Below are 27,877 nucleotides of genomic sequence, written 5' to 3' on the forward strand. Positions count from 1 at the left end.
AAGTGCTCTCCGTGATGGTACCACTGTTCAGCTTAGTGGTGCTAGTTGTAATCGGGGTGCCCGTACTCGCGATGTGCCGACTCGCGTATAACACTTTCGGCGTGACGCACCGAATCTTTCAGTTTTGCTATAAAGGCACAATCGCGAATCTCAAGCATATTGATAAGAACGAAAACCGAAGAAATTACTCGGACTCGGACGAATATGAATAATATGACAAATACATGTTGCCACCTTTGAAAAACTCTGGTGGCATCAATAAGTCACTTCTCCAACCGCACAGTGGACGATCCATGATTAATATTTCAGGAATGCCGTGAACTACGAACGCAATCATCGCACGTGGCAAAATTGAATCGAATGTGTAAATTGATATTTTGCACAATGTTTTTCATTAAATTTTCAATATCTTCGGAAGAAATAAACTCTAACAATATCTAACAGTCGATATCACATTTTATTCATTATCTACTCACAATGGCAGATTTTCTTTAGCACAAACCTTTTTTTGTACTAAATCTGCCACGCACAACAACAATTACATCTAATTCTAAATATAAAAATATATTCCTCCGTGACAAATATACAAAACGTGTAGAAAATGGTTAACGACATTGCTCTGACCCAGATCGGCTTGTATTCTTACAAGTGTTAGTCGATTGTTTGTTTCAAAAATATTGATCGACTTGTTCAAACACCTTGGGGCAGAACTTCCTCGCAAACGTCGTGTATGCCGTCGCCTCGCCCACCGGCACCTTGTTTCCTGCGCTGTGTTTGTTCCACACATGCAGCACATGCGAATCTTTTATCATTCGAAATACTTTTGGTACTGATTCCCTGTCGAAGTATAATTTCCAGTCCACCCACGGCACTGGATAGAACATAAACGGTGGATATACGTGGAATTCGTCGCAGGTGCGATTCATCATATCCTTACTGAGTTCCACCTTACAGAGCTGACGTAGTAAACGTGTGACTATCATAGGACCATTATTACCCCACTCATGGGCGCTGAAATGTTGTTTTAGGTCTGCAAGGCATGCCTCGGCGTATCTATGACCCGCACCTTCGTGCCCCATTGATATAACTCCTGCGGCAACATTCCATTGGGTTTCCGCGCCTGCATAATTCGGTTTTAAATCCTCCATGCTTTTCACCACGACCACATCAAGGTCCATGTAAATCCCACCGAATTTAAACAGAGTTAGATATCGAAGAATATCACTTGCGTGTGATATCGGATACGAACTGTAATCCAACCTGCCGCTCCTGTAAATTTCTTCCAGAGGAGTATTCCTCGTGTAGTTTTCAAAGTTAAGATGAACCAGTCTTACATTGTCATATTCTCGCAGAGCTCCAAGGATGCGATCATTCTGCGAACTTGATGTGTGTATCAAACCCGGTGCTGAGAAAGTAATGTAAACATCCCAGTGCGGATTTGATCGCGCGGCTGATTCCACAGCACATGCCTGTCTCGCGTCTAATGAAATTTTCCCAAGCTGCACATGTCTGCAGGACGTCTCATGGAAAAAAATCGACTTCCCTTTGCGTACCTCGTACGCAGAGATGTCCTTCAGTGTCAGCGCTGTTTTGCGATTGTAACGAAAGCAGCGGATGGAATCCGCAGGGTATAACAAGTGTTGGACATGCGTTCGGATGTCATGAGGGCTGGAGTTCGGCAGGAATAAAATCAGCAGTGGTGAAATGCATCCGAAGACGATTAACACGAAGAGTATTGCGCGCTTGTTTGAAATTCGCGGCCACATTTTCTGCCGGCGGCGCAATTACTACGTAATTTCGAATTAATCACGATGTTCCGCTCACAACAAAACTGCACCACGTTACACTTACATTAGGAAATTATGTTTTCATGATTATTGTTCACGCGACGAACGAGAAGCAACACCAGCACGCGACCTCGTCGCAGAGACAAATAACTGAATGTGTGCGATATGCGCGCAACGGAACACGTTCGTTAAACGCAAACAACACCGCCGACCAATATGCATCTCAGGAGGGATGTGTGTTTGTATCCTGAATCGCACCCCACGTTTAAACAGACGTGTGCCAGCTGCACCCCGCGCGCAAGCGTCGGTTGTAAACCGCTCGATAACGAGCGCGATGAACAGTGAACAAAATGGTGATTCTTGCTTAATATAGCTGTGAGATCACGGGAATATTAACATGTGCGCAATGAAACGAATATATATAAACAACGTATGCCCGTGGAATTCATATTCATAAATCATTTTGCTCCAGCCGAATCAAAGTGCCCCGCATACATTCAATTGGATATTGAATAATCAAGTTTCAGCGCTCGGAGTTTCTGTGTGTCGAAATGAAGCTATTTCGGGTACTTGTTAATAATAACAAACAGTGCAAATTGCGCGTACAGACAAAATAAACTAATTAGTCGATATCATGTAAACATTCAGATCAAATATAAGCCGATAAGAAAAACGTACATGCGGCAATTTGATATTTAATTATTTATATGCATTGAGTTCACTTTGATTCGCGCGCTGTAGTCACATGGAACTTTTTTGTATTGAGAAATTGTTGTTGGAGCTGTTTGATAATGAGAAATATGCGAAACAGTCCGCATGACAATTTAAAAGTGCTTATGTTAACTCAATAACAAGCTAACTATTTTAAACCATTTATAACTGGATAAATATTACTCATTAAATAAATGTAATATACAAATAACGTTCATATTGTATACTTCTTCCAGTTTGCAACCGGTGAGAAGCGCGATAACACATAAACATGTTATTTGTTTCTTTGTGCAAAGCGAAATAAATGCCATGGATGACAAAATAGCGAGCGATATTTCAGAACATTTCAACATTCTATGATTACATACGAAGTTTAATCGACTTAAAGCCTGCTGAAATTCGAAAAATCGCTCGCGATTTGATTTCACCAAGCCACGCGAAAATTATAAAAATAGAACAGGACCCACGCATACGTTAAATGCGACGGTGATTTTTCAGTTTCGTGCCGTCAAGAAAACTATTTCTTTACGTTTTCGGATAATTCATTTACCCGATTGCGGAAGTGTGACTTGAAACATACTGAATTTATTTATTTACGTCCAACAAATACCATGTTAGCGAGTGTAATGGGTTGGCAGTGGTACTAACAACGTAATCAGCATCCTGCTTATTCATGTAACCATGCAGTGTGACACAGCACGGTGAAATAAAATGGTGCATTAGTGAAAAATGGATAATTGGGTAAAATATAACACAACTACACCAACACACCGACGTAGATATTGTATAAATATTGTTTTTTTTTTAGATCAAAAAATGTCTAAATGTTTGTTTGCAACAATAAATGGCACACAACATCGAAATGTATGAATATGGTTTGTAACACATGTCATTCTATGTAATGCACAAGTATGTCGCAATTTACTCTCACTTGGTTTCACTTCAATTCAATTCACCTAACATAAACATGATCATACTGACACTAGCAAAAATAACTTGATTATGACAATCACTATAAAATACGATTAAAATTTAGAACGGATCTAAAGCGGGCGAAGAGCCAACTAACGCAGTCACTGGCTCCCCGCACGCTTTTCGTAACAACGCTAACGTTAGATAGTAATAAGATAAAGGTAAGGAATTAATAAATAATAAATAATATACTGTCGCCCACCCTAAGTACAGCATAATTAATTAATTACATGGCACGCTAGCCAAGAGCATAAAAAACGGATCAAAACAACCTCTTCTTTGGTTCCTCTGCTATTTGTAAAAACAATTAAGTTAAAACCAATACATTGACGAATGCATCATTACAAAATACTATCAAAAACATCGCTTTGATGCGACGCAATCTGATTGCGTCCAGCAACAACTTGTTTGACCTGCGTTGCGCATCCCATACTAGTTAATAATTTCTAATAAGCGGTTAAGTACTAGGCAGTTTAAGGCCTTTCGTTTCATTATCACAAGCGCGTTTCTCTAAGTATAATCCATTCACTCGTACATCATTAAATATGGAATACCTTCAGTTCTGGTAAACTTCGAACTGATGAATTTATATTTCATGTAAATCGTAGAAAAATATAAATGTTTGAACGCCTGATTTCGCTGCATGTATCAATGTGTGAACGTAAAATTTCATTGCGGCACGCCGAAAACTTGAAATGATTCCTATGAATTTTTTTTGTTTTGTTAAAATGTTTGGAAGCAACGCATTGTTCCTAAAAATGATTTAAGGCACATTCGTAGACTACATGACATACTGGCGTGCGTCGGCGGAGGGTATCTCGTAGGCAACGCTGGATCCGCTCTTTTTGAAGGTCGGCATCATAATCGAGGACGATACACGAATCACAATTGGCCGGCGTTTACCGCCCAACGAGCAAACTGGCCCATCAGTAACAGTGATCGGCAGTTCAGAATTATGCATGCTGCAACAGAAGTGAATGATCTCAATCAAATCCAACCCACGCTCAATCTACGACTCTCCTGATATCAGCTAAGTTGTACTTCTCCAAAAAAAAAAACTCAGTAGTAGCAACTCTCTTTTCGAATATTACATCAAAAAAACTCATCAAATTATCGCAAGTAAATAGTGTCAAAGCAAACATGACGTGGCATTCATTACATTTTTGTCTGATGAGAACATGATTAATCACTTCAAGTGCCAATTACTCAGAAAAAATGACTATTTGTAAAGTGAGTGAGTCGTTCTTATATAGCATGCATGAACTTTAGTTTTAACCTGCCTGAAACAATCGATAATCCGACACCAACGAAGAGAGAGCGCTCCTACTTTCTATAATTACTTCAAATAATTACGTGTAATTAACACAACTAACCTTTGATATTTCATTGCTAGAACGCCAATCAATTCGCCAACTTTATCCTCGGTGATAAAGCTTTGTAATGAAACTACCAAATCATTGCCACCTTGGCAATGAAGGACAAACAACTGATCCTTGGCGGAGCTGACACTCACACCCGTGATGTTCGCTAGCGCTGTACCTTCTTTCATTGGCTTGAACTTGTCCTTATCAAGCTTATAAACATACTGATCGGTAACCAGCAGGACACGATCAGCGCACTTGTTGTGTTTGTTGAATTTCGCGACAAACGACGAAAACAATACTTCTTTGAAAGCATTCGTGTTGCGTAAGTTGTTGATGCTCTCGTTGAAAAGCCCACAACTCGGGTTGTGCATCTGTTTGGACAGGTAGTTCCCTTCCCATTGCCTATCCAAACCATAGTACGGCCGCTTACCCTTCAGGCACGTAGCAGCCGCAATTTTGAGCCGCAGCTCGGGCCGATCCTCCTTGGGAATCTTGCGTAGAATCATATATCCACGCCAGTAGTTGTAATATTTACGCAGGGTCTTCGCGGTGTCCATCAGCGCCGGTGGCGGCTTGGGCCACGAGATAATCTTGCCATAGTCAGGCAGTTTCTTCGCATCCTTGAACTTCACCTGCAGACGCTCAATATACGCGCGCAGCTTGTACCGCTTGTATGCGCTGATAATCGTCCAGGCAGCCTTCATGCGCTCATACCTGCAACGTGCAACGTATCCTCTCCAGGTCTTCTGGATAACCGTTGCGATGTAGTACATCTTATCATTGCGCCGGTTTTCGAGCTCGAAGAGCGTCTTCGGTGAACGAATGAAGATTTTCTTATGGCCATATTTCACATCCGGGGTGAAACCCAACTCGTCCATCAGTACGCGGGTACCCTCCTTATCGTTGCCCTTACGGAAGTTGGGCCACGTTGTAGGAGAGATCATCTTATAGCGTTTCAGGAAGCGATCGTACCGCTGGCGATGCGCGAAGCCTGCGCGTCGCACGCGGACGTTCTCGACCAGCCCTAGATAACTCACCTGATGGTTAACACGCTCGTGGTCGAACATACTGGGAGATTTCGCTTCGTTCGGCTTAATACAGCGAACGTAATGCGGTTCCTTACACTGCAAATTTTTCACCAGCTCACCCATTGAATTTTTAAACAATGTTGCCGCTGTCAGAGGTCGTTTTGTCACCTAGCAACCAGAAACAAAAACTATGATAAAAGCCTACTCGGATGAAACTCGACACAACTCCACAGTACGAGAGACTGTTTTTATTTGTATTTGTAAATGAATAAAAAGAAAAAGTACCTCTGTGATGTGCTGCGCGCCTTCCGGCCACATGTCCCGTATGTTCTTGTCCTTGGACTGGTAGAGCAAACGCTTAAAGTCTTGGAACAACGAATCTTTGTTCTTGTCCAGAAAACCATACACATAGTACACCACATCGCCCGCATAGTGCGTAATCTTGAAATCAACTTTATGGCGCATACTCTTGTCCGAAGACTTGCACTGTCTCGAGGAGTAGTGCTGGTGCTGCTTTAATTTACTATCCATCACTTCCAGCAGCAATTCATCGCTGACTTTACCCACATTCAGACATGCTTCATCCAATATGGCAATTATACCCTTGTGTGGCGCTTCCACCAAATCGCAGATGATTTTATTGTTGAAATAATCAATGTTGGTCCATTCGATACCCTCACGTTGATATTCTTCTTGTTCCTGTTTCAAGACCAGTTCGATGAATAACTGCTGCAGTTTTTCGTTGCAATAATTGATGCAGAATTGTTCAAAACTGTTATTATCGAAAATTTCAAATCCGTAGATATCCAAGACACCAATAAGGCACGACCTGTATTTTTTCGATGCGTTGTAGTTTGAATTGCCGTCGACGGAGATGGCTGCGTTGATTTTATCAACAATCCAGGTGAATAGGCGATCGTAGATGGCTTTTGCGAATGCGTCACGTCCGAAAGTCGCCTCGGTTTGCGTGTGCTCCTTGCTCATTACTTCACCACGCGCTGCAATTGTACGATGACATAATGCCTTCGACAATTGCTCGTCGGTAACCTGCAAGAGTTGAGCTACCATGCTATTTTTGCCATTGATTACCCGTACGGAGTCCTCTTCGGTGGCGAACTCAACATTGCCTAAGTGCAGGATGGCGGCAATGACGTTCCAGAGCGTTTCCTTCTCATCCGGGGCGAATTGCAGCGTTGAAAGCGAATTGACGACGGTGTTGAAGTCGGATTTATCGTTGACCGAGTCGACACGCGCCGCTTGCCCTTGCTTCACGTAGAAATACTTATCCGGACTGCGTTGTAGATGCAGTTTCTTGAGGAGTTCTTCCGGCGCGCCGACCAACAGCTATACCGCAAAACCAAACAGTCAGAAAAATAACTTTCGCGTAACTAAATCTAAGACGGATGTTGAAATTCCACACCACCACCACCACCGGCGTGTATCCTACGTGAAAAACAAAAATTGTAGCTACCTGATAGAAGCAGTGAAAGTTGCGCTCGCCGGATTGCTGATAAATGACGCGACTCTTCTCCAATAAGTACTTGTTGATGTGACCTCCAATAGGATCGCCCTTGAAATCAAAGTGGATGTCCATGTACTTTCCGAAACGACTGGAATTATCATTGCGATTGGTTTTCGCATTGCCAAACGCCTCCAGAATTGAATTCGACTGAATGAGGACATTCTTCACGCGCTCGATTTCCTTCTGGCCGTTTTGATTTGTCACAGCCGCAATGTATTTCATGATAATCTTGGACGCTTCGGTTTTGCCGGAGCCGGACTCCCCTGAAATAACGATGCAGGTGTCCCGGCCTTGCTGTTTCATCACCTTGTGCGATGCCTCGGCGATGGCGAATATGTGCGGTGGATTCTCGAACAGCTCACGACCTAATAAAGTCAATCAATTAATTTGCCACCCCGGGACAGAACGTCATACCGGAAAAAATCGATATGACCACCACGTGAAAACGAAAACCATCAACACCAAAAAGCAGCAAAGCAAACACCAACCATACACACACACAAGGTAAGCGCGCTGAATGGAAAGAAATAAAAACGAAATAAAATGCGAATTAATGGAATACCAGCGAACCGATGGAGAGAACACCCGCGTGCGGTAACAAAGCAATCAATCATTCCTTTGCGAATGGCATTTGATCAAATAATTAGCGATAATTAAGTAACAAGAGCACAGAAACGCATGAATAATGCATGGATTGCGTACGTGCGCGCATGGAATGCAACCAAATATGAATAATACGAAAGAAAACCAACGGACGCAGGTAAGTGCAAAATGAAAAAGACTTTCACTTGCGGCGCACCGTTGTTCATCATCGTGTAAGCGTAATGCGTGTTTAATGTGCGATAATGCGAGTGCCGGATCTAAATTAATAAATATGTTAATGCGCGCGCCATTATTTAACGCAGGCGACGCGTCGAAAGAAAGAAATCGAATTGCAAATCATCGTCGAGCATTGAATCTTATCACGGCGAGTGCAGAGAGGATTGATGTAATTGCATTCAAAGACTATGCGCGCGTCGAGCGTCGTGCTCGTTAACTTTCATTCCTGGCTTTTACGCGATTTGATTTTTTTATGTAGTGCTGCTAACGGTGCACGATCGTCGTACCAATTATTTAAAAAGTACGTAATTCGTTCGGCGGCGCATATACATAATATTCGAGGTGATATAACTTGAAATTTGCGATTGCATCACTGGGTTTCGAGTGCAGACAGGCAGGGAAATTCGACGGTATTTTTCAAGTGTTTACAGCTCCTATGACTCTAGATAGTTTTGGTAAGGATAAGGATTTTATCATTATTTGTGTAACCAAAAGCTATACCACTTGATACACATGCGTGAAGTGCACTTGAGAAAGAAATCCAACAAGATGTAGGTACCGAGAGATGGATACACAGGTCGAGAGTGCTTAAAAACAGTGCAGATAAGCACGCACGGAAATTTTCCGCGCGCACTGTGTGACTAAGCGCGCATGGAATAAAAGCGGTGAAATTTCACATGCGGTAGTAATGTCTGCATGCACATTTACCTTTGTATTTCTGGACGTGGGCGTTATCGTAAATGTTCATTTGCTTATAGGGGTTCATCGAGACGCACACCTCGCCGATGTATGTGTAGATTTTGCCATTTTTGAACCTGCAAAAAACGAAACAATCGCAATTCAGCGCATGGAATGTTTAAAATGCTTCAAAGCATGCATTCAACAATAAATAAAAAGTGAAACATTCATAAGCGCGCAGCATTAGCGTTCCGCAATAATTCTCGGTCGATGATTCAATCGCGCTCGCGCCACGAATGTAAATATTGTTATCGCCAGAGGAAGAAAAAATAGGATACGACTAATACAGCTAATCCCGACTTGATAAAACGCGTTTCAATTTAGTGATAATTGCACGTTATCAGCAGCGCGTTTTTATATAGCAAATTGTTCAAATAATTATGAAACTTGTAAGCCAGCTGGCAAAATTTTTAATGAATAACATGACAAGGGCAAAAATTGAAACTTTTTGATAGATTTTTAAATTGTGTGCAAGGTTTATCGTAGCAACTATTAAACTTTGGTAGTACATATTCGTGTAAAACTAGATTATCTACACGAAATCGACGAAAATGTAAGGCGAAACAAATAAATTTTTATGTTATGCATTAGAAAAAAAACATAAACGTCAACTGATATTTATACCGAAATAAACTTGAACGTTTTTTGTACTTTCCCACTGTATGCAAGAAAAGTTTCATCAATTTTCTGACAATTCTATTCATGTCAAACGAATAGAATAAAATATACCCATTTTTTTATTTAGTTGCGAAGGAAATTGACGTAAAACCGAAAAAATAATTGTGTAGGCAAAAACCGAGTTCGCGATTACAATAATCCGCCCAACAGCTAATTAAACGTTTAATCACTTTAAGCAACATTAAATTTATTGTTCAAATATCCTAAGCAACACGATATTTTATGTCATTTTCTAATTTTGTTTCCTTCATTAATAAAATTGGTTCACCAAGCACAGGCATAAGTAAAATGGAATAAATAAAACCATCCGAACAAGTATGTACGAAAATACAATAAAAACCGCTAAAACAATTCAATTGTGCGCGAGTGCTTGAATGCGGGGCTTGTTGTGTCTTGTCCGAGGCGCACTCATAATTAAACATTTAATTAATTTACAAACAACGCACTCGCGTAACTTTTCGTAAGTAAAAACTAAAAAAAAAACGAGTTTTATTTATGAGTTACAGATGCATCATCGCCGGAACGCCCAACGACATTCGTAATTTTAGGTTTTTTTCAACGACGAAAAACCACAAACGTGCATGCGTGTTGATAGTGTTGCGTTTCCTCGAGTAATCCGCCCGTTTCCCACTGTTGCTTACAATAAAAATTACGAAAACAGCGATAGTTTTGCATTGTTTCGCAATCTAAACATGCGTTTGTTACAGAATTGTTCAAATATGAGCAAGCGCGAGAAAAGTAATGACTAACGCGGCGCGAGCCAAGACGCAATGACTAATTCCGAATCTCCAACGGTCATTATGCAAATTTTGTTGATATGATGAATTAAAGGAAGATGTAAATTGCGCATTAAGACGCGTCGCCTTGATGACTCGCACGTGGACAATTATAAAACAAAGAATGTTTTTAAACTCGCAAACTACACAACAGCGAAGACAAAATAAAGAATGTAAACAACAACAAAACGCGAATTCCTTGAATATCTGGTCTTTTATCAAAAAATACGTGACTTTAAATTGCCTCTCCGCAGTCTGAATTGTATAGATAATAAACACGACACTCAAATAACGGTTTATGATAGATAATAGAATAGATATACCCATGTTTAAGTAGATTATGTCATGGGTTTAAGGTTTAATCGGCAGCAAGTAAATTTTTCCTGGTATCTCATTATTTAGGGTAAGGTTACTGCTACACGCTTACTCAAAAGCCAGCCGCCGCAGACGCATATTAAATAAAATGTAAAATTGTGTGCATTGTGAAGTTTACCTTGGATGAATCATCGAAAACGTTCTCAATGAGAAACATCCGATATTACACTTCCCAGATTTCTCAAGGAAAGAAAATGATGTACGACTTGCTTGTTTTACTTGGAGAGAATGTGTGGATGTGAGAAACCGGAACGCGGAAACAGAGGCAAGCCGAGCGGCGATTTGTCGGATTTTCCGGCAGCCGCGCGCGCGAATCGCATTAAAAAATTGATCGCGAGCGACGATTACAGGTGCGTCCCACGTACCTGTCCGTGTGTCGGGCATTGAACAATGCGTGTTTAGCATACACGAGCACGTAACGCCACTTTACCGCCCGGTCTCACGTGTAGGTGTAAGTTATAGACCACATACAAATGAGAAACGATCCGAATTCAAACTTACAACTCAATACAATTGAAAATTTGCGTGTACGAGAGTGCTAGGGACATATTTCACTCTCGCGGCTTAAAATAAGTTTCACCCGAGTTTAAGTCTGGAATGCACCGCGACTTAAGTCATAATATAGGAATACTCGTAGAGCGTAAATGAAGTAATGATGAATTACCTAAGCTCCAAGTTGTCCATGAAATGCTTTTGGTCGATTTTGTCCAAGAGGACAAAGTCACCAACGCCGACCTCTCGAGCAGATGCCATCGTGATGGTTTGACCCGCCGATTAAACTATAGTTCTTCGTTTACGACCGTGTGCAGGTTACACACGCCGGTTTTTCGTTTAGCACACAAACAATGTCGAAACAAACGCGCGTTGTGTTATGTAGGCGAAAAAAAAAAGTGAAATGCGCTCAGTGTTGCATCGCCTCTGGATGTAGTGTCTTCGGCGGTGTGCACCACGTCGGACTTTGCGGACACACACAACAACGCGCGCCGACTCGTGCACGCAGACTGAACGCGCGCCCGACCGATGGGAGTAAGACCCACTTAGCGATGACGACGTTCGGGTGTTTCTGACTCACACACGCGACTCTCACCCAACCGCTCTGCTCGCCGCTCGCAACGCTCACGTTGAGGATATTATTCCACTCGCGCGCACTTTTCTTCTTGCGGCCGCAAGAGCGTTGAAGACGTGCACGTACATTCCTCGACTGTTGGCGGATTTCGAACGTTTTCGGCGTGGATTTAACGTAAGCGATTCTATTTACAGCGCGGGGTGCGACGTGACACAAACGCCGCGATCAATCAAAACAGGCGGCGGAGGGCAGACGATCGCAATTCGCGGCTCGCATACCTGCACGATCGGCATTTATGGTTTCAAACCTGACATAGTTAGATATAACCTGCGGGCAGGCAACATTTTCGGCGCCAATTAACCGCTTGATGTACATGCAGAGCCACCTCGTGCTTGTAAACATAACCAAAACCATTTTTTAAATATTTTTTAAATACAAAGAATAAAAATTGGAAAAACATGCCAACATCATTACAAAACATCGCTTAATTAAATTAAAACAATACAATATATCAGTATATTAAATAAGTTTTTAATATATTAATACTGCGACATCTTGCGGGTACTAATAAAATATGCAAGAAAGTCATAAAATACAATATTTGTTAATCAGAAAAACCAACAAAAAACCTTATTAGACATCCGTCTAAATATCAAAAAAATCAAATAAAACTTCAACCATGCATATAATCTCATCAGCGTCCATTCTTAAATTAGCTTTCCACGCATTTTTCCAGTAGAATACTTAAAAAGAAGGGGGATCCATCGGGGGGCAAAGGTATGAGCAACCAGGGTCAAATCGCTCAATATAGTTACCTCTAGTAGGCCGGTCGTGGCACTCTTTGATTCACTTCGAGCGTCATCAACATGCTCAATCGAGATGACCAAACAAACAACTGTGGAACGGCGACTTCGTCCGGAGGTAACATTTGCCTAACAACTACGCCCGTTGAAACTGTTCTAACCTACAATCGCCCTGCACTGATTTAGCGTCAACACCCAAATCCGAAAATGGTGAAGATGGACCAACAATCAACGATATTATCATCATCGATCCGGAAACAGACACGCTGGACTTGAACCATGGACGTATCGGCAAACTGCAGAATTTAGAAGCACTCCGGAACCTGGAACGTTTGTATCTCAGATGGAATCTGATCAAAAAGATTGAGAATTTGTCCACGCTTACTACACTGCTGGAGTTGGAACTTTATGATAATCAAATTACTGTTATTGAGAACTTAGATGCTTTGGTTAATCTAGAGTGAGTACTGATTAAGTTAATTTCGTGAAGAGTAAATTTTGTGTATATTTTTTTGTTAGGGAACTATTAAGACTGAAATAATATATGTTGTAATTTGTGTTTTTTAACAATTTATAATAAAAATATGATGTCATGCTTGCATGAAATATATTTCAGGATACTAGATCTTTCATTCAACAAAATCAAGCAAATTCAAGGACTGGAACACTTGGGCAACTTGAAGAAATTGTTTCTTTCATCAAACAAAATCACAAAAATCGAAAATCTCAACCATCTGAGAGGATTGCAGATGTTGGAGCTTGGTGACAACAAAATCAGAGTGAGAAAAGCTCAAAATTATATCAAACTCGTTTAAAGTGTTCATAATTTTTTAGGAAATCGAAAATATAAACAATTTATCCAGTCTGGAGTATCTTTACATGGGCAAGAATCGAATTACGACGATTCAGAACCTCGGCGAGTTGAAAAAGCTGCGCTGCGTGAGTTTACAAAGCAATCGCATCACGAAAATCGAAAACCTCGACCAGTTGACCGAGCTGGATGAGCTGTATATGTCCGAGAATGGGATCCAGGTGATCGAGAACCTCGACAACAACAAGAAGCTGGAGACGCTCGACCTTGCCAAGAATCAGCTGACGACGATTGGCAACGTGCTGCACCTGGAACACCTCGAGGAGCTTTGGGTACGAAACTTTTACAAACACAATTAAGATGGTTATATTCAAGACATGTGCGTGGGATTTTAACAGTTGAACGATAACGGCATCAACGACTGGAAGGCGATCGAGAGGCTAGGCGCGCTGAAAACACTGGCGACTGTCTACCTGGAGCGGAATCCCGTCGCGAATGATCCAGGATATCGCCGGAAGTTGAAGTTGATGATTCCGTCCCTGCACCAGATCGACGCCACGATGTGTCGCTAGGTGTGCGAAGAGAAAAATAACTTTTAACCGCGTAATTGAGCGAAGCTGACCAGTAATAACCAATAATTTCATTTGAATTCCACATTTATGCCTGTAAAATGTATTTCTATTTAAACGGTGGGATGTGATCAATGCACGAGCGATTTTTGAATTAAATGATTAAATGATTATGATGTGGTTTGGATTTGATTCGAAGTGGCGATGCTTAAAAATTGAGCGCCTGCCAAGCGCAAAATAAGCGCGAAGCGTCATCATCTGGTCGTCGTCTCGTGAAACCGGTGCGCGCGGTTTGATGAGGCGCTGAGCGCAGCCGGCGCGCACGCGATTGCGACACGCGGCAGGGGCGCGCGCGCGCAATCAATGCCACCGAGGAGTTATTTTTGCACCGGCCGGCGGCGGCGGAGATAGCGGCCCCGCGCGCGCGCGTCCAGGCGACATTTTTAGCGCGCTTATTTTTTCTCCAGCCGGGGACGCGCCGCGACGCGTCGCAATGCTATTACACGTCTCTATCCAGGTCCAGCTGGACAGCAACTTGTTATTTATAAATATAAATAGATGCGCCCGAGACGCGGCCGGCGGCCGGCGCCGCATTAGCTGGACAATAAATGGGCCCAGTTAGATAATGCGCGTGGTGTCGCGCGCGGCAAAAGGAATGCGCGAAGTTCGCACGAGCGAAACTTTCGCGCTATGAATAACTGCGCCAGCGGCGAGTGCGACCGCCGGTGTCGGTCGAACGGCAGCGCCGACAACGAGGGGGAGGACGCCGACGAGGAGGGCGGCTGGCGAGGGCCGCCAGCCGAACAGCGCTATCTGCTACGATGGCATCGCCACGCACCGACCATCACCGATCACCTGCCTGCCATCTACGAGAAGGGATTATTCGCGGATGTTACGCTCGCCGTCGACGGGCAGTCCCTGCAGGCGCACCGACTGATTCTCGCTTCTTGCAGCAGCTACTTTTTACAAATTTTTCAAGTAAGTCAAACCAAAACACACACACCAATAACTTGATTACACATTGTTTTGTGGGTCGCAGGAGGCTGACAGGAATAATATTGAGCATCCGTATGTAGTACTATTAAATGCGCACCTCGACGACATCCGTGCCATTCTCAACTTTATCTACAAAGGCGAATGTTGTGTATATAAACATAGAATACCTGAGTTTCTCGCCACGGCAAAAAGTCTGCGTGTTTCCGGTTTATCCGATATGCAAGTGAGTGTTTTATCTCTTCTTTGTAAGTTTTTCATTAGTTACGCCGCCATTTTCAATTGAATTTTGTAGTTGGATGACTATCACATTTTACAAGACAAACCAGAGAATAAATCGCCCTCTGTCGGCTTAGAAGTGAACCGTAGAATCCCGCAGACGTTGATTTTACCACCGCCATCAACACCTGCACCACCCCCGATCGAAAATCAAACCCCAGCGGCTCCGCCGCCACCGCCTACAGGCAAATGGCACAATAGCCGCGACGTACCCGAGACTTGCAAGTGTTTCGTGTGCGGAAAATACCTCAGTAACCAGTACAATCTGCGCGTGCATATGGAAACGCACGTGGAAACATATCACGCCTGCGGGTCCTGCCCGCACGTATCCCGTTCGCGCGACGCTCTTCGCAAACACATGTCCTACCGGCATCCCGACCAGTACAACGCACGTAAACATAAGCGAAACAATAATAACAACAACGCCAACAATAATTTATGATGTCGCATATTATCTAGTCCTAATGGATGATATGACATGTTATGATATTGTGGAGTTACCTTTTTATTTTATTTTCAAGACTGCAGCATCAGAGCTTCGCCGCCGCTTTCTTGGCGGCGACCTTCTCGAGGAACGTGTGCGCTTCGGCATACGCAGGATTGAATTCCTCGCGCACGCGCTTCAGCCATGCGGAGAGCACTGGTCTGTCGGTGGTTGGATCGTACCCAACCAATCCTGAAATCGAGATGATATTGTTATACGACTTTTGTCGCGAGTCGAATGTATTGCGATATGTTATTAATATGAAATTATCGATTGTTAAAAGTTTGTTTAAAGTTTAAACTTTGTTTCTCTGAATTTTCCCCGAAACAAAATGGCGTCGTACGGTTACTTACTCGGTTGTTCGATTTCAGTTGCAGCGAAAACGTCAGCAACCGTGGGTTTTGGACCACAAATGAATGGTCCAGGAGTCAAAAAGTATTCTTCAAATTGATCCAGACAATTATTCATGTTCTCTTCATATTTCTTAACTTTTTCAGCTGGTGGTTCCTGTCCAGTAGTCAATGGAGTCAAAAACTGCGCAAAAAAACGTTGAAATTTTTACTACAAACATAATAAATCTGAATTACTCTTAGCCTGAAATACAGAGCGCAGTGCGCGCGGACATTGTGATGTTGCCATTCCAAGTATTCATCTACAGCAGCCTGTGCTTTGGCATCTTTAGGATAATACTTCTCACTCAGCCGGTTGGTATTAGACAGATACCTAACAATCGCGACACTTTCTGCCAACTTATAGTTCCCGTCGTGCAGTACTGGGACCTTCCCAAACTTAGAGACATTAGTTTTGTAGTCCTCCATCATATGCACACCTGTAATTCATACCCAAACATGAGATACACGTAAAAAATCAAAATTTTACGAGATTACCTTGGCGCAGCGGGACGACGCATTGTTCGAACGGCGTTTTGCTCAATTTCAGTAGAATATACAACGAGCGCGACGGCTGCGACAGCAAATCGTAGTAAAGTTTCAGCGACATTTTCACACTGTGATACAATCGACAAGTGAGTAGTAATTAACGAATAGACTTCGGTATCTTGTCAGGTTTTCGGTGTTGTGTGTTCTATGTGCAATATCAGGTTAGGTCGCTTTGATTTAATGAACAAAATGAACAAGCTCAAAGTCCGCGTAATAACAGTAAACATGTTTCACAGGTCACAAAAATAGAATAATCAAGTGCTAGATATGAATTTGTGCACAATCATTGCTTACAGAACATTTACGGCTGTTAAAAATTATTATTTTGATAAGAGAATAAGATCCCAGATTGCAAACAGAAGTTATGTAAACTTAATTTTACAACAAAAAGAACCGTTAAGCAAACATTGTTTAGAAATAATTTAAAAGTTAGGCAACCCAATATACGCCATCAGTATCAGCTGAGACGAACTGAGGAATCAATTATGAATTGAGAACGAGCGGGCCGGCAGTGACACGCTCCGTTCAGAACTGCGATGAACTTTTTACACTTATCTTTCTAGTTTTCTCCTATCCTGCATCAGCTTTTGGGCCTTTCGTTCTTTTCGGATCATCTCAATCCAAAACGTAAGTTGCTCTTATGTCAAACTACACAGTGAAGACACAACTGGCAATTGAACAAATAGTTTTTAGTTTTTCGAAATTTTGCAACATCCCCGGCCGCAAAAGTGAAGATGTTAGCGAAGACAGGCCTCGTCGTGATCTCCAACCCCACGCAGTTGAGCCGCATCTTACGCAGCGCGCAGAAACAAGTCAAAAACATGCTCTATGTTCAACTAATGTCCAAACAACTGCAGCCTTTTGCCAGTCCACAACATCCCTGGCCATCATTCAGTCAAGCCATCAAGAGTATCTACTCGCAGGCAGCCAGCGACTGCGGCAATCTCGATGTCCGCGTGCTGCTCTCCAGCTTAAAAGACAATCTGGCGAAAATTAAAACCCATGCAGCTATTGATCTGGTCATATTTGATTGTGAGTACAACAAGAATGACATTGACCAATTCCTGAAGCAATGGGTTGAGAACATCAACAAGGATTTCAATGTAGTCACGCTAAAATCGGAGTTGGCAAGCGAGTACATCTTCTCTGCTGAGGATCATAAAGTTTACAATCATACAGTACTTGGTGGAACTTTTGATCACATGCATTTAGCCCACAAGATTCTCCTGAGTGAGGCGGCGCTGCGATCGCAGAAGAAGATGACCGTTGGCGTCACCGAAGAGAATATGCTTGAAAGTATGTTTGAACAAGAAAAACAATGGCCCTAGGTAAATTCTTTTGTTTTGCTTGTTAACCATCTTTTAACATTTATGTATTTCTATTGATTATCATAAGGCCATTGTTTTTCCAAGCGGAATAGAAAGCAATCATTGCATGTTATTAACTGTAAATGTGATTGATGCAGATAAAATCCTTTGGGAACTGATTGATCCGGTTGCGGTGCGCATGAAGGCCGTGCAGAGCTTTCTCAGCGATATTTCGCCGGAACTAGAGTTGAATATCGTGCCTATTACTGACCCGATGGGTCCGACCAAGTCAGATCCAAGTATGGGATTGCTGGTTGTCAGCGCAGAGACACTTAAAGGTGGAGATATGGTGAATGAAATTCGTCGCCAGAATGGTTTACCCAGTGTGGATATTCTGTCGGTGGAATTGATAGATGAGCCTAGCCCCAGGCCGAATGAAGAAACAAAAATTAGCTCTAGCACCGGTAGATTGCGATTGTTGGGTAGTTTACTCAAACCGGTGAATTCTAAGTTGCCTAGGAAGCCTTACATTATTGGACTCACAGGTATTTGTATCAAATTATACTAATTTCTATAGTTTTGACAAAAAATTTCAAAAATACAGGTGGGATTGCAAGTGGCAAAAGCGGCGTTGCGAAATATCTTGGTGAATTAGGCGCGCAAGTCATCAATTGTGACCTGGTGGCGCATCAAGTATACCTACCAGGTACAGAATGCCATCGACAAGTTGTCACTGAATTCGGCCAGAGTATAATCAGCGAAAATGGCGAGATTGATCGCACAAAACTAGGTCCGATCGTGTTCGGCAGTAAGGAAAAGCTTGATAAGTTGAACGCGATCGTGTGGCCCGCAATTGCGCAGAATGTCGCCGAACAAATCCGCGTGTCTACAGCTGATGTGATTGTCATCGAAGCTGCCGTGTTGCTGGCTGCACAATGGCAGCATATGTGTCACGAAGTATGGGCGACGATCTGCCGACGCGATGAGGCCATCAAACGCATTCAGGAACGCAACAAACTCACTGAACAGCAAGCTGAGCAGCGTATCAACGCCCAACCATCGTCGAAATACTACGCTGGACAAGCGCATGTTGTTTTCTGTTCGATGTGGGACGTGCAGTATACACAGGGGCAGGTTGCGAAGGCATGGGAGTTGTTACAACAACGCATTCGCGACGCGGCCGCCATTTCGCATGAATCAAAGTACTGATGAATTGTCTCTGTTGTTGGCGGTGGAGGAAACCATGTGTGTTGTATCGATTTAGTCTTTGGGGGACAATTGTTAACTGCGATGATAGATTTTATATAAATTTGTTACATTTATAAAGCGCCTTGATCAGGATTTTAATGAATACAATATTTTAATCAGATTTTCTGTACTACTTTGTAGAAAATCCGTTGTAGTGTTGTGCATTTAATGTTTAAATGTCCCGTGTGTGTGTTTACGTGCGCCAGGATACCGGCTGCGCGTTTCCGGTTTATCGGCCGCGGCGCCCGGTGTTCGCGCTGAAGAATAATTACGCGGCGCGCAATAATACGCTCGAGTGAATCGGGCGCATTACGGCGAAACGATAGCGTAAGTGCCCGCGCACCATGAGGGTGGCACTTGCAGCATGCTACCGACGACGACAATAGGCAAATTATCATCATGGCGAGGCCGCCGCGTGCGCGCACCTGGCCGGCGTCGTCGTCTTACGCACCTGGCGCGCGCGCGCCATGAAGGTTCAAGTTCACTTCAACGAATAATTGCCGGGCGTTAGGCAGAGAAACATCGTGGTACTTTACAGTTACGCAATCATTATTATTACCGGCAATAGAACGTACAAGCAACGCGACCGTTGATAAGAGCGTATCATTGACGAATGTTACAGCCATGAGGAATTCGTTGACTTTGAATATATTTTGATATAGAACATATTCTACGCGGATGGGAAGATTAACGAATGGCCGCCATTTGCAATCTTGACATAGATGGCAATGGTTTCAAAATTTAACTCAAAATAATCAAAAAATCTTATTTTAAAACTAAATTCTCGGTTATTTTATGAATATGCGTGTATTTCTTGAACTTCTGATTGTTTTTTTAAATTTTGCAATTAAAAACTTTGAGAAATTGATTGGTAACTTGTTGCTTCACATTGAAAATGTAATAATTTGTCCTTAAAAGGTCAAAACCCCCAAAAGTGACAAATTAAAAGAGTAACTAGACATGTAAATATTAACATAGTCAATTACTCATTGTTAACAAACAGTTTTCACTTACGATTACCTCAATTAACGTATAATTTTAATAGAATTATTAGTTCGAAATCAAACAGCAAGTAAACTCCACGCATTTTACACAAATGTTGTTTGCACACATGTAAATTAATTAATCTGCTACGGTTTCTATTTATTCCTCCTTCCCTGAAGTCATAATCGATTAGTGGTAAAGACCGTAATTCCTGTCTCAAAATTATCATCAATTTTTCTTTCAAATCATCAAATTTATCTATTATTCACCAAAGTCTTTAAGGAGTCAACACAGGAGAATAATAAGAAGTAAATTGACGGTGTAAATATTAACTAAGCGTTTTACCGGCCGCGAGATTTCCGAAAAACAAATGAATTCGATGCCAAAAACGCCGGACATAATGAAAGTGATTCGCATTAGCGTTTGATAAGACACAAATAATTCAAATATTGCTGCTTTCATGTCAGCGGCGTGTACACAGTGAGTGCCAGCTCAAAGAATGCCAGATAATTGCTCCTCTAACTGCGGCCCCCGGTAGGCAGCAAGAACGTAATTTCTAATCGCTTCGCCGACGTTCGTTTCCGACCGAAAACAAACAAAAATACCCACCCCGTGTTTACCCGGCGTGGCATTCGCCTCGAAAATCAACAATGTGCAAACAGCGTGGACGCGAAGTGGACATCCAATGCGGAGGCGGCGCCGGTGGCAGTGGTGGTGCGCCGCGTGTCCCTACTCCGCCATTCCACTTTACCACATTTTCCACGTTTTCCACGTAATTATTAACGTAAAATCGATGATTTCCAGCGAACCGACCGGCTGACCGCTGACGGACATACCCGCCAATATTTTCAACAATTTCCACCCCCACAAAGAGATATACGATGTAAAATTTTTTTCCGAAAAACCTAGTACCATTTTTAGCAGAAAAATAAAATTTTTGTATAAAAAACTTGAAAAACCAGTAAAAAATTATTGTTTTACGATGTAAATTTAAAAGGACCTCATTAGGGGGTGTGGGTTTATTGCAAAAATGGTATATAACATAGTGACCAGTGATGGGACCCATCGGGGTGGTGGGGGAGTAACAACAATGAGTCGAGCGTCGCTTGCCGCCCGCGCCATTCGCTTTTCAGCGTCCGGCGATCATTGCGTGCGACGCGCTCGGCGTGAGAGGGTTGGTTCCGACTTCCGCAACTTCCTCAACGGGCGCATATTATACAAGTTTAAAAAACTCAACCGCTGTCAACGTTTCAACACCTCAAAACGTATAAAAAACTACAAACTTCACATCCGCAATCAAAATTCAGTACAAATCGGAATAAAACTCGTCGTAACCAACATTCGAACAACCCCTGGATGAATTTAACCATCAACCCATAAAGTCTATTAACTGTCAGTTGTGTTACCAGTGAAAAACCGCCTGGAAACTGCTTTCTAATCGCGCAGGCAATTAAAATAAGTGTGTCACTAAAGTACTTAAGGATTCGCTCACGGGACTCGTCACCGTCACCACCGGGAGGTAAGCAAAAAATCATTTATTAGCCCCCGTGATGTGGTGCTGCCTCTTTGTCCCACTTGCACCACGATTGCTTTCTTTTGATTGCGTTTTGTTTGGCGGCGGCATTTGCGTGCGGCGATTTTCTGGCCGGCAACGAATGAAGTTCTACTTTATGAGGTCAAAAACATAAACAAAACGTGTGGAAAACTTTGAAAAATCACAATGGCAGAAAATGAGTATTTAATGAGAATTCCCCAACAATAATTCTTAGACGCATTGAATACATCGAAAAAAGCAACAATGTAGATAATCATTTTTATAATAATATACTTCGAGAGGAGGAAAAAAATGCTTGAAAAGTGAATAGTCATGCATGTTCTTATAAATTCGATACGATTATTATTGGGGAAAATTTCTTCAAACATCCGACATCCACAATGAATAAATTTCCGTCCTTTTTGGCTATCTAATTTGCTTCGAATTTCCATAAATCCGAAATGGATTTAATGCGAGGCGTTAATTGTGATGTGCGTGCATTAAAACTGGAATCGAAATGAAACTACCCCCAAGGGGGTTGCAGTTGCGGTGAAATCATAATGACTCCCATGGGGGGACGCGCACAAAAAAAAAACGAATATAAACAAATTACATGCATTAATATATCGCCGTTCGAATGATACGAAACAATCAAATAACAACCGAACAAATCGAGCAAATTCATTACCAATGATAGCTAGGTCAATGCAGAATATGAGTAGGGTAATTCAATTGATAGTAACAAATGAAACTTTCAGATATTTAGATCGCCTATAACTAACCAGTAAAACCAGTAAAAAATATGCGTGACACACTCGTTCGGCTATTATCATTACGCTGCGTGACGGGGAGGAGACGCACACACGGCATTTACTAATAAACACGTAGCAAGATCGGGAAAATATGGCGCGCCAAGTAAGTGCGCCGATCGAACGGGAATCGTTCCAATTTGGAACCCTCCGTTAGTTGCGATTGAGGTAGCGCAAGTAGCCCGGGACGAGATATGACAGGGTAGGTAAAAAAAATAAACACTACACTAGCTCATAAAATTCTAGATTCGACGGAAACTTCAATGAGGGTTCCCCGGAGAAAAGGTAAAAATAAAAAAAAAGCGTACCCGTGCTAGTCTTGCGTATCGAAAGCTTCTGGGGGGTAGTTGGACGTGGAATAACATGCGCCCATGAATATTCGAGGGTGGTCGGGCTGTTTATTTCGTTCTAATATGCACGTGGTGCACGTGGACAGGTGTACTATGCACTTGCACCAGACTAGAGCTGTGGTACCGATTGTACGAGAGGGTGAACCACCCCAACGGCGCCGCGGCGTTTGTCGAAAACGGGAAAAGGGTGGTCGAGGCAGCACTTGATTGTGCCTGATATGGAGTGGATGCACAAACAAAGGTTGTGGCGGCGGGAGCTGAAGGGGGTGTACAGGTGCCGTGGCACTGTCGTGGAACAGGTGCCCCCCTTTGATTTCCATCGACTTATTATGAGCCAGTGTGAGAACGAAAGAGTAAATATTTTTTATGGAGGAAAATGATCTCATATTCGGATAATTAGAGCTATGAATCACTTGGTACAAGTGGGGTGATAAATACAAGTGTATTAGGGGGTGGAAAACGCGATGATTTGTTGCAAATACGGAAAAATCTTGGAATAATGCGTAAAACGCTATTTTAAGCCGTTTTTTGGGTGACAATTGTTTTTTCCGGTGAAAAACTTCAAAGAAAATGTCAAAGTGACATTTTATGACAGATGTAGTAATTTGACTGTAGGCGGTAAAGGTCGACTTTAGTTGAATTTCATAACAGATTTATGAAATAGTACTTTTTGGGCTATCATCAAATAGTAAGCATTTTCGGTGACTAAATAACATTGAACTAGTCTCTAAATTAACTTACGTCAATTCTGTTAATAGTATGCCACAAATATTATGGATATTACATGTAAAAGGTACTTTTAGACACTAAAATGTACTTTTTGTTCGCCTACGACTCCGCTTGCACCGGGTACGTCGAATAAATACACATGACACACTTAATATAAGCAATCTATTTCGATAAATTAGATAAAACTGTCAAAAATTCGATGTGTGCCCCAATTACGGTTTTGCAACAGTTAGACGTTGAATCTAGAAGTTATCTATGTAAATTACAGCAGCTTGTAGACATTGACAGGCCAACTTCGAAATCATGCAATGAAATTAATATATGAACGCTTAAAAGCTTGAAAAATTAATGAGTTCGCCATTTTGTGCGCCGCGCTGCCGCCGCGGGCTGCGAACAGGTGCACAAAGGTGCAAAGGGGTTGTGCGAGCGTGAGATTGAAGATGAAAAAAAAAAGAACACAGAACAGAACCCATTCCCCTTTCACAATTTCCTTTCGATTCCGTTTCCACGTAGTCGTAAACCGCCGCCGTCGGTGGATGTAACGTAGAAATAAAAGCAATGGAACGCCGTCGCCGCCACCGCCGGTCGCCGTTAGTATTGGAGAAAAATATTGATCGGGAGGCCGCACGATACGCGCGCGTCCGGCCGGACGATTGGGCGATTCCACTCGCCACTGGCTCCGGTCACTCGCCGCCGCCACGCCACACACGTTCACACAGCCACCGAAGCATCGCGCCGCCATCGCGCCTCACGCGAATAGCGGGAGCACGCCACCACCAATGACGTCACGGTGTTCCGTGCTCTCAGCGCCATCGAAAATCGACCGCCACCCCCACCGACACCGAAACGCATGAATTCCGCCGTCCGCGAGCCACGCTATCACATCGACCCACCACCGCGTTTTGTAAATTCAGCACTGGCACACGTTTTTCGTTGATTGTTGTTTTGAATGTCGCCGAAAGTCCGATTCTAAACGCCGTGATTATTTTACAGCACTTTGCTGGTATACCATCAACAGAAAAACAAAGTTATGTGAATCCTTGATGCCGCCCGCCATGGAATGGACACAGCATGGAGGAGACTGCTCTTTGTTGCCGCGCCGCTCAGTAACCCGCTCAGAAAATCAACGATTCTGCTCAAACCGCGCATAAATGAAGCTGCACACCTCCAGTAAGATGGTGGAGGAAATTCTGGAGCCCATGGAGGTGCAGGAAATGCACAACATTCACATGGACATCAAGGAACTGCACAACGTCGTGATACTCGACGAGCAGACGCTCATTCCCCTAGTCGCCAGCAACAGTATCATTATAGAGGATCACCTGGTCCAAGAGGAGCTACCCCCTCATCACCGGCACTCCCAGACACAAATTCTCAAAATTGCTTATGAGAACAGCGATGGACTCATCAACGCTGAATATGTACACGCCGTGGACGAAAACGATTTACTAAACGCCGATATCGGGGAGCAATTCATCGACGACGTTAATCTCTATGAGGAGCAGGTACCCTACGGCACAGATGAAGAATTCATCACCAGCGACCTACATCATGATCTACACAATACCAGTGGTAGCGTCAGCGGTAGTGTAGCGAGCTGCTCATCGGACGGCGCCTTTGATTCCGCTGACTTCATGATAGAAGCCGATACATTAGCGGATTCCCTCGGACTTGACCAAAGCATCAAAAGCACTAATAATAATAATGGACATGCAAGGTTCGGGAAGAATTCGCAGGGTACGAAAACCGGAGAAGAGACTGACCTGACCAGCTTAAACTGGTTGCACAATATTACGAATATTATGGCGGTGCCCAACCTACCCACACCGCCAGTGAGTCCCAAACCTAAGAAGAAGCCACCGCAGCAAAGCGAAGACCTCACCATCAATATCAATTTCTACAAGAAGAACGGCGATAAGAAGCCGCCGTTTTCGTACGCGACGTTGATCTGCATGGCGATGGGTAAAAACGGGAACAAAATGACTCTCAGTGCGATTTATCATTGGATCCGCGAGAATTTTCTGTACTACCGGAAGGCACACCCCAGTTGGCAGGTAAGAGAATATAAATTCTGTATTTGTATACCTATTATAATACGTGGTACGTTTTTCCAGAATTCAATACGACACAATTTATCGCTGAATAAATGTTTTGTGAAAGTGGCACGGAGTAAGGACGAACCCGGCAAGGGCGGTTTCTGGCGGTTGGACTTAGAAAGACTGGAAGAATCTCGAAGATCAAAGAGACGTTCCAGTTTGACGGTGCGTGAACCACGCCGGCATCAACTCAACGGCCAACCAGCTGGTAAACCGCCTAGTAAACCACAACGCAAAGCAAAACGTTATCGTCCTGCGAACAGTACCGGTGAACGCAAGCATAACATCCTATCCAATATCTCCATCTGCGGTGAGACAGAAATTGAAAATATTGACGCCTACAATAGTTCTTCGACAAACTCCGCCAAGAAACAGAAAACCGAGTCGAAAACATCGAAAACCACGAGTAATAAACTCTCCATGCGGGAGAAGACCACAAATTCGGTAGCGAATATTACTCCGAGTGCAATTGTGACCACATCAAACTCCAACTCAAATTCTGCATCCAATGAGGGCGAACACAACGACAAGTTGGTGCCCTCATCGATGCCAAACCAAGGGGTAGTCGCCGAACCAATCAACCCTATTTTACAAGCGGGCAACACCAACGGTGCCCCGCCCACTGATGATGAATTGACAGGTCTTCTACTCGCGAACAATGGATGGGACGAGTGCCAGTTGGAGCTGTTGGACTCCCTACTAGATTCACTGTAATAAAAACACACAGTACAAGAAAAAAGCAAACATTTTTTACCGAACTACTACGACTACAACTCTCCTGCATGATGTAAATAACAAAGCAAAAACAAGACGAAAACGATAATCATGATACACAACTGAATTGCTGCGATGTGTGAGGAATAGATACTACTATATTTCTAGCAACTAATGTAAACTAACTGGAGTGGTTTTCTTGTGCCTTTTCGTGCCTTCTCTCTTCGTTTCGACTTTCTACCAAAGAGTAAACGTACTGTAAGTAGACTTTAAGAGCAACAAAATAACGAACATTCAATGAATTTGATTCAACTCGTGTGTGTATAAACTTCCGTCCATGTACTTAGCTCTAAATTTAATTGTTTACAAATAGCAATATGGCCGAGACGCAAAATGTCACAAATGTGAGATAAGTAATTAATCCGTCCAAAAAACGAAGGAACTACAACAAATGTTTGATTGTTAAACGAATATTACGAAAACATTTTGCATTAATTAAGTGAATTGTGTTGTTTGCTCATCGCCCATCAGTCTCAATATGTAATTATTCAGTATTAACCAATTGATTTGGAATTGAATGCGCGAGAAAGAATTAGAAACATGTACAATGCTCAACGAATGGAAACTTGATCAACTAATGAAGCGACAAAATGTGGTAATGAACGTAATGGGGATGTAATTGCTCAGTTGGTTAATTAACAAATTTTGTTTCGCATTTTTTAATTGTAAATAGTGTTTGAATTGCGTTGAAATGCCGAAAATGAAACAAAAACCAAAAAAAAAATGATGATGATGATGCAGAGAAGGTTGATGAACATACCAAAGATGAAGTTTTATTAAGAATATTTTTCTAGTCGCAATCCTAATCATTATGAACAATTTATTTGTCGTATAAGAGAAACGTATGATATATTTAAAGAGAGTTCTCATTGCGTTGAAGATTAGTCTGTAAGTTCATTCAGATTATTTCCGTTTGAATAAGTTGATCTTAGTAATATAAATCATGTGCCTGTAATAATAATAATATAAATTATTATAATTAACGTAGTGTTACTTACGAATTCGTATTCGTTTGCATCGATTTTGGGACTTTGACGAATTTGTGAACTTTGATTGATAGAATGAGACATTCTGAACAACATTTCGGAAGGCATTTGTACTCCTTCACACTGAATCATTCTTTAAATATTGTAAGCCCATTTGAAAGAAAACTATTACACAATTGAACCAACATCATTGTAAAAGTGTAAAATATTTTTATGTAAAAATAGAAGTGGAATGCTTAAAAATTGCTCATTGGTTATTATTTAAATACTATTACTATTAAAATATCCGAATTTGTCGAATTCATTACCCGGATTGTGTCGAGAATTACCATGTATACCAGAATTCA

At 42.4% G+C, this 27,877-nt stretch overlaps 7 protein-coding genes and 1 long non-coding RNA gene across 10 annotated transcripts; 5 read left to right on the forward strand and 3 right to left on the reverse strand.

Moving 5' to 3' along the window:
- Positions 1 to 438: 438 nt before the first annotated feature.
- Positions 439 to 2,482, reverse strand: LOC135796877 (lactosylceramide 4-alpha-galactosyltransferase-like). Its single transcript, XM_065308976.1, has one exon. The coding sequence runs from the start codon at positions 1,764 to 1,766 to the stop codon at positions 669 to 671; it is 1,098 nt and encodes a 365-aa protein (XP_065165048.1). The 5' UTR covers positions 1,767 to 2,482; the 3' UTR covers positions 439 to 668.
- A 200-nt stretch (positions 2,483 to 2,682) lies between these two features.
- Positions 2,683 to 3,435, forward strand: LOC135796909 (uncharacterized). Its single transcript, XR_010549416.1, has 2 exons — positions 2,683 to 3,239; positions 3,307 to 3,435. It is a non-coding gene; the product is annotated as an uncharacterized lncRNA (long non-coding RNA).
- On the reverse strand, positions 3,279 to 12,118 carry Myo31DF (Unconventional myosin ID). Of its 2 annotated transcripts, XM_065308945.1 has the most exons (7): positions 11,435 to 12,118; positions 8,912 to 9,018; positions 7,334 to 7,749; positions 6,148 to 7,206; positions 5,872 to 6,030; positions 4,844 to 5,742; positions 3,279 to 4,432 (listed from the first exon to the last, which is right to left on the reverse strand). In XM_065308945.1, the coding sequence occupies exons 1-7, from the start codon at positions 11,521 to 11,523 to the stop codon at positions 4,252 to 4,254; spliced, it is 2,910 nt and encodes a 969-aa protein (XP_065165017.1). In that variant the 5' UTR covers positions 11,524 to 12,118; the 3' UTR covers positions 3,279 to 4,251. The 2 variants fall into 2 exon arrangements, with proteins under 2 accessions (XP_065165017.1, XP_065165007.1); XM_065308935.1 differs by having other exon boundaries at positions 4,844 to 6,030.
- Positions 12,119 to 12,468: 350 nt separating this feature from the next.
- Positions 12,469 to 14,190, forward strand: sds22 (protein phosphatase 1 regulatory subunit sds22). Its single transcript, XM_065308990.1, has 5 exons — positions 12,469 to 12,757; positions 12,826 to 13,099; positions 13,256 to 13,418; positions 13,474 to 13,782; positions 13,849 to 14,190. The coding sequence occupies exons 1-5, from the start codon at positions 12,703 to 12,705 to the stop codon at positions 14,020 to 14,022; spliced, it is 975 nt and encodes a 324-aa protein (XP_065165062.1). The 5' UTR covers positions 12,469 to 12,702; the 3' UTR covers positions 14,023 to 14,190.
- Positions 13,801 to 16,946, reverse strand: LOC135796900 (glutathione S-transferase theta-1-like). Its single transcript, XM_065309014.1, has 5 exons — positions 16,663 to 16,946; positions 16,363 to 16,604; positions 16,129 to 16,309; positions 15,793 to 15,967; positions 13,801 to 14,113 (listed from the first exon to the last, which is right to left on the reverse strand). Exons 1-4 carry the CDS (start codon positions 16,772 to 16,774, stop codon positions 15,822 to 15,824), a joined length of 681 nt encoding a protein of 226 aa, XP_065165086.1. The 5' UTR covers positions 16,775 to 16,946; the 3' UTR covers positions 13,801 to 14,113; positions 15,793 to 15,821.
- Positions 14,298 to 16,075, forward strand: LOC135796892 (B-cell CLL/lymphoma 6 member B protein-like). Its single transcript, XM_065309002.1, has 3 exons — positions 14,298 to 14,997; positions 15,059 to 15,238; positions 15,308 to 16,075. Exons 1-3 carry the CDS (start codon positions 14,710 to 14,712, stop codon positions 15,731 to 15,733), a joined length of 894 nt encoding a protein of 297 aa, XP_065165074.1. The 5' UTR covers positions 14,298 to 14,709; the 3' UTR covers positions 15,734 to 16,075.
- Positions 16,947 to 17,068: 122 nt separating the features above from the next.
- Positions 17,069 to 19,389, forward strand: LOC135796865 (bifunctional coenzyme A synthase). Of its 2 annotated transcripts, none has more exons than XM_065308958.1 (4): positions 17,069 to 17,340; positions 17,400 to 18,009; positions 18,179 to 18,565; positions 18,625 to 19,389. In XM_065308958.1, the coding sequence occupies exons 2-4, from the start codon at positions 17,448 to 17,450 to the stop codon at positions 19,227 to 19,229; spliced, it is 1,554 nt and encodes a 517-aa protein (XP_065165030.1). In that variant the 5' UTR covers positions 17,069 to 17,340; positions 17,400 to 17,447; the 3' UTR covers positions 19,230 to 19,389. The 2 variants fall into 2 exon arrangements, with proteins under 2 accessions (XP_065165030.1, XP_065165038.1); XM_065308966.1 differs by having other exon boundaries at positions 17,407 to 18,009.
- A 2,008-nt stretch (positions 19,390 to 21,397) lies between these two features.
- LOC135791215 (protein fork head-like) lies at positions 21,398 to 27,773 on the forward strand. The gene is made up of 3 exons (XM_065301541.1): positions 21,398 to 21,771; positions 24,668 to 25,728; positions 25,789 to 27,773. Exons 2-3 carry the CDS (start codon positions 24,826 to 24,828, stop codon positions 26,482 to 26,484), a joined length of 1,599 nt encoding a protein of 532 aa, XP_065157613.1. The 5' UTR covers positions 21,398 to 21,771; positions 24,668 to 24,825; the 3' UTR covers positions 26,485 to 27,773.
- Positions 27,774 to 27,877: the final 104 nt, after the last annotated feature.

Source organism: Atheta coriaria, unplaced genomic scaffold (assembly GCF_025399875.1).
Source record: "Atheta coriaria isolate IRGN ID8LTWV9N9 unplaced genomic scaffold, Caltech_Dcor_3.1 hic_scaffold_1_pilon, whole genome shotgun sequence".
Taxonomy (NCBI): domain Eukaryota; kingdom Metazoa; phylum Arthropoda; class Insecta; order Coleoptera; family Staphylinidae; genus Dalotia; species Dalotia coriaria.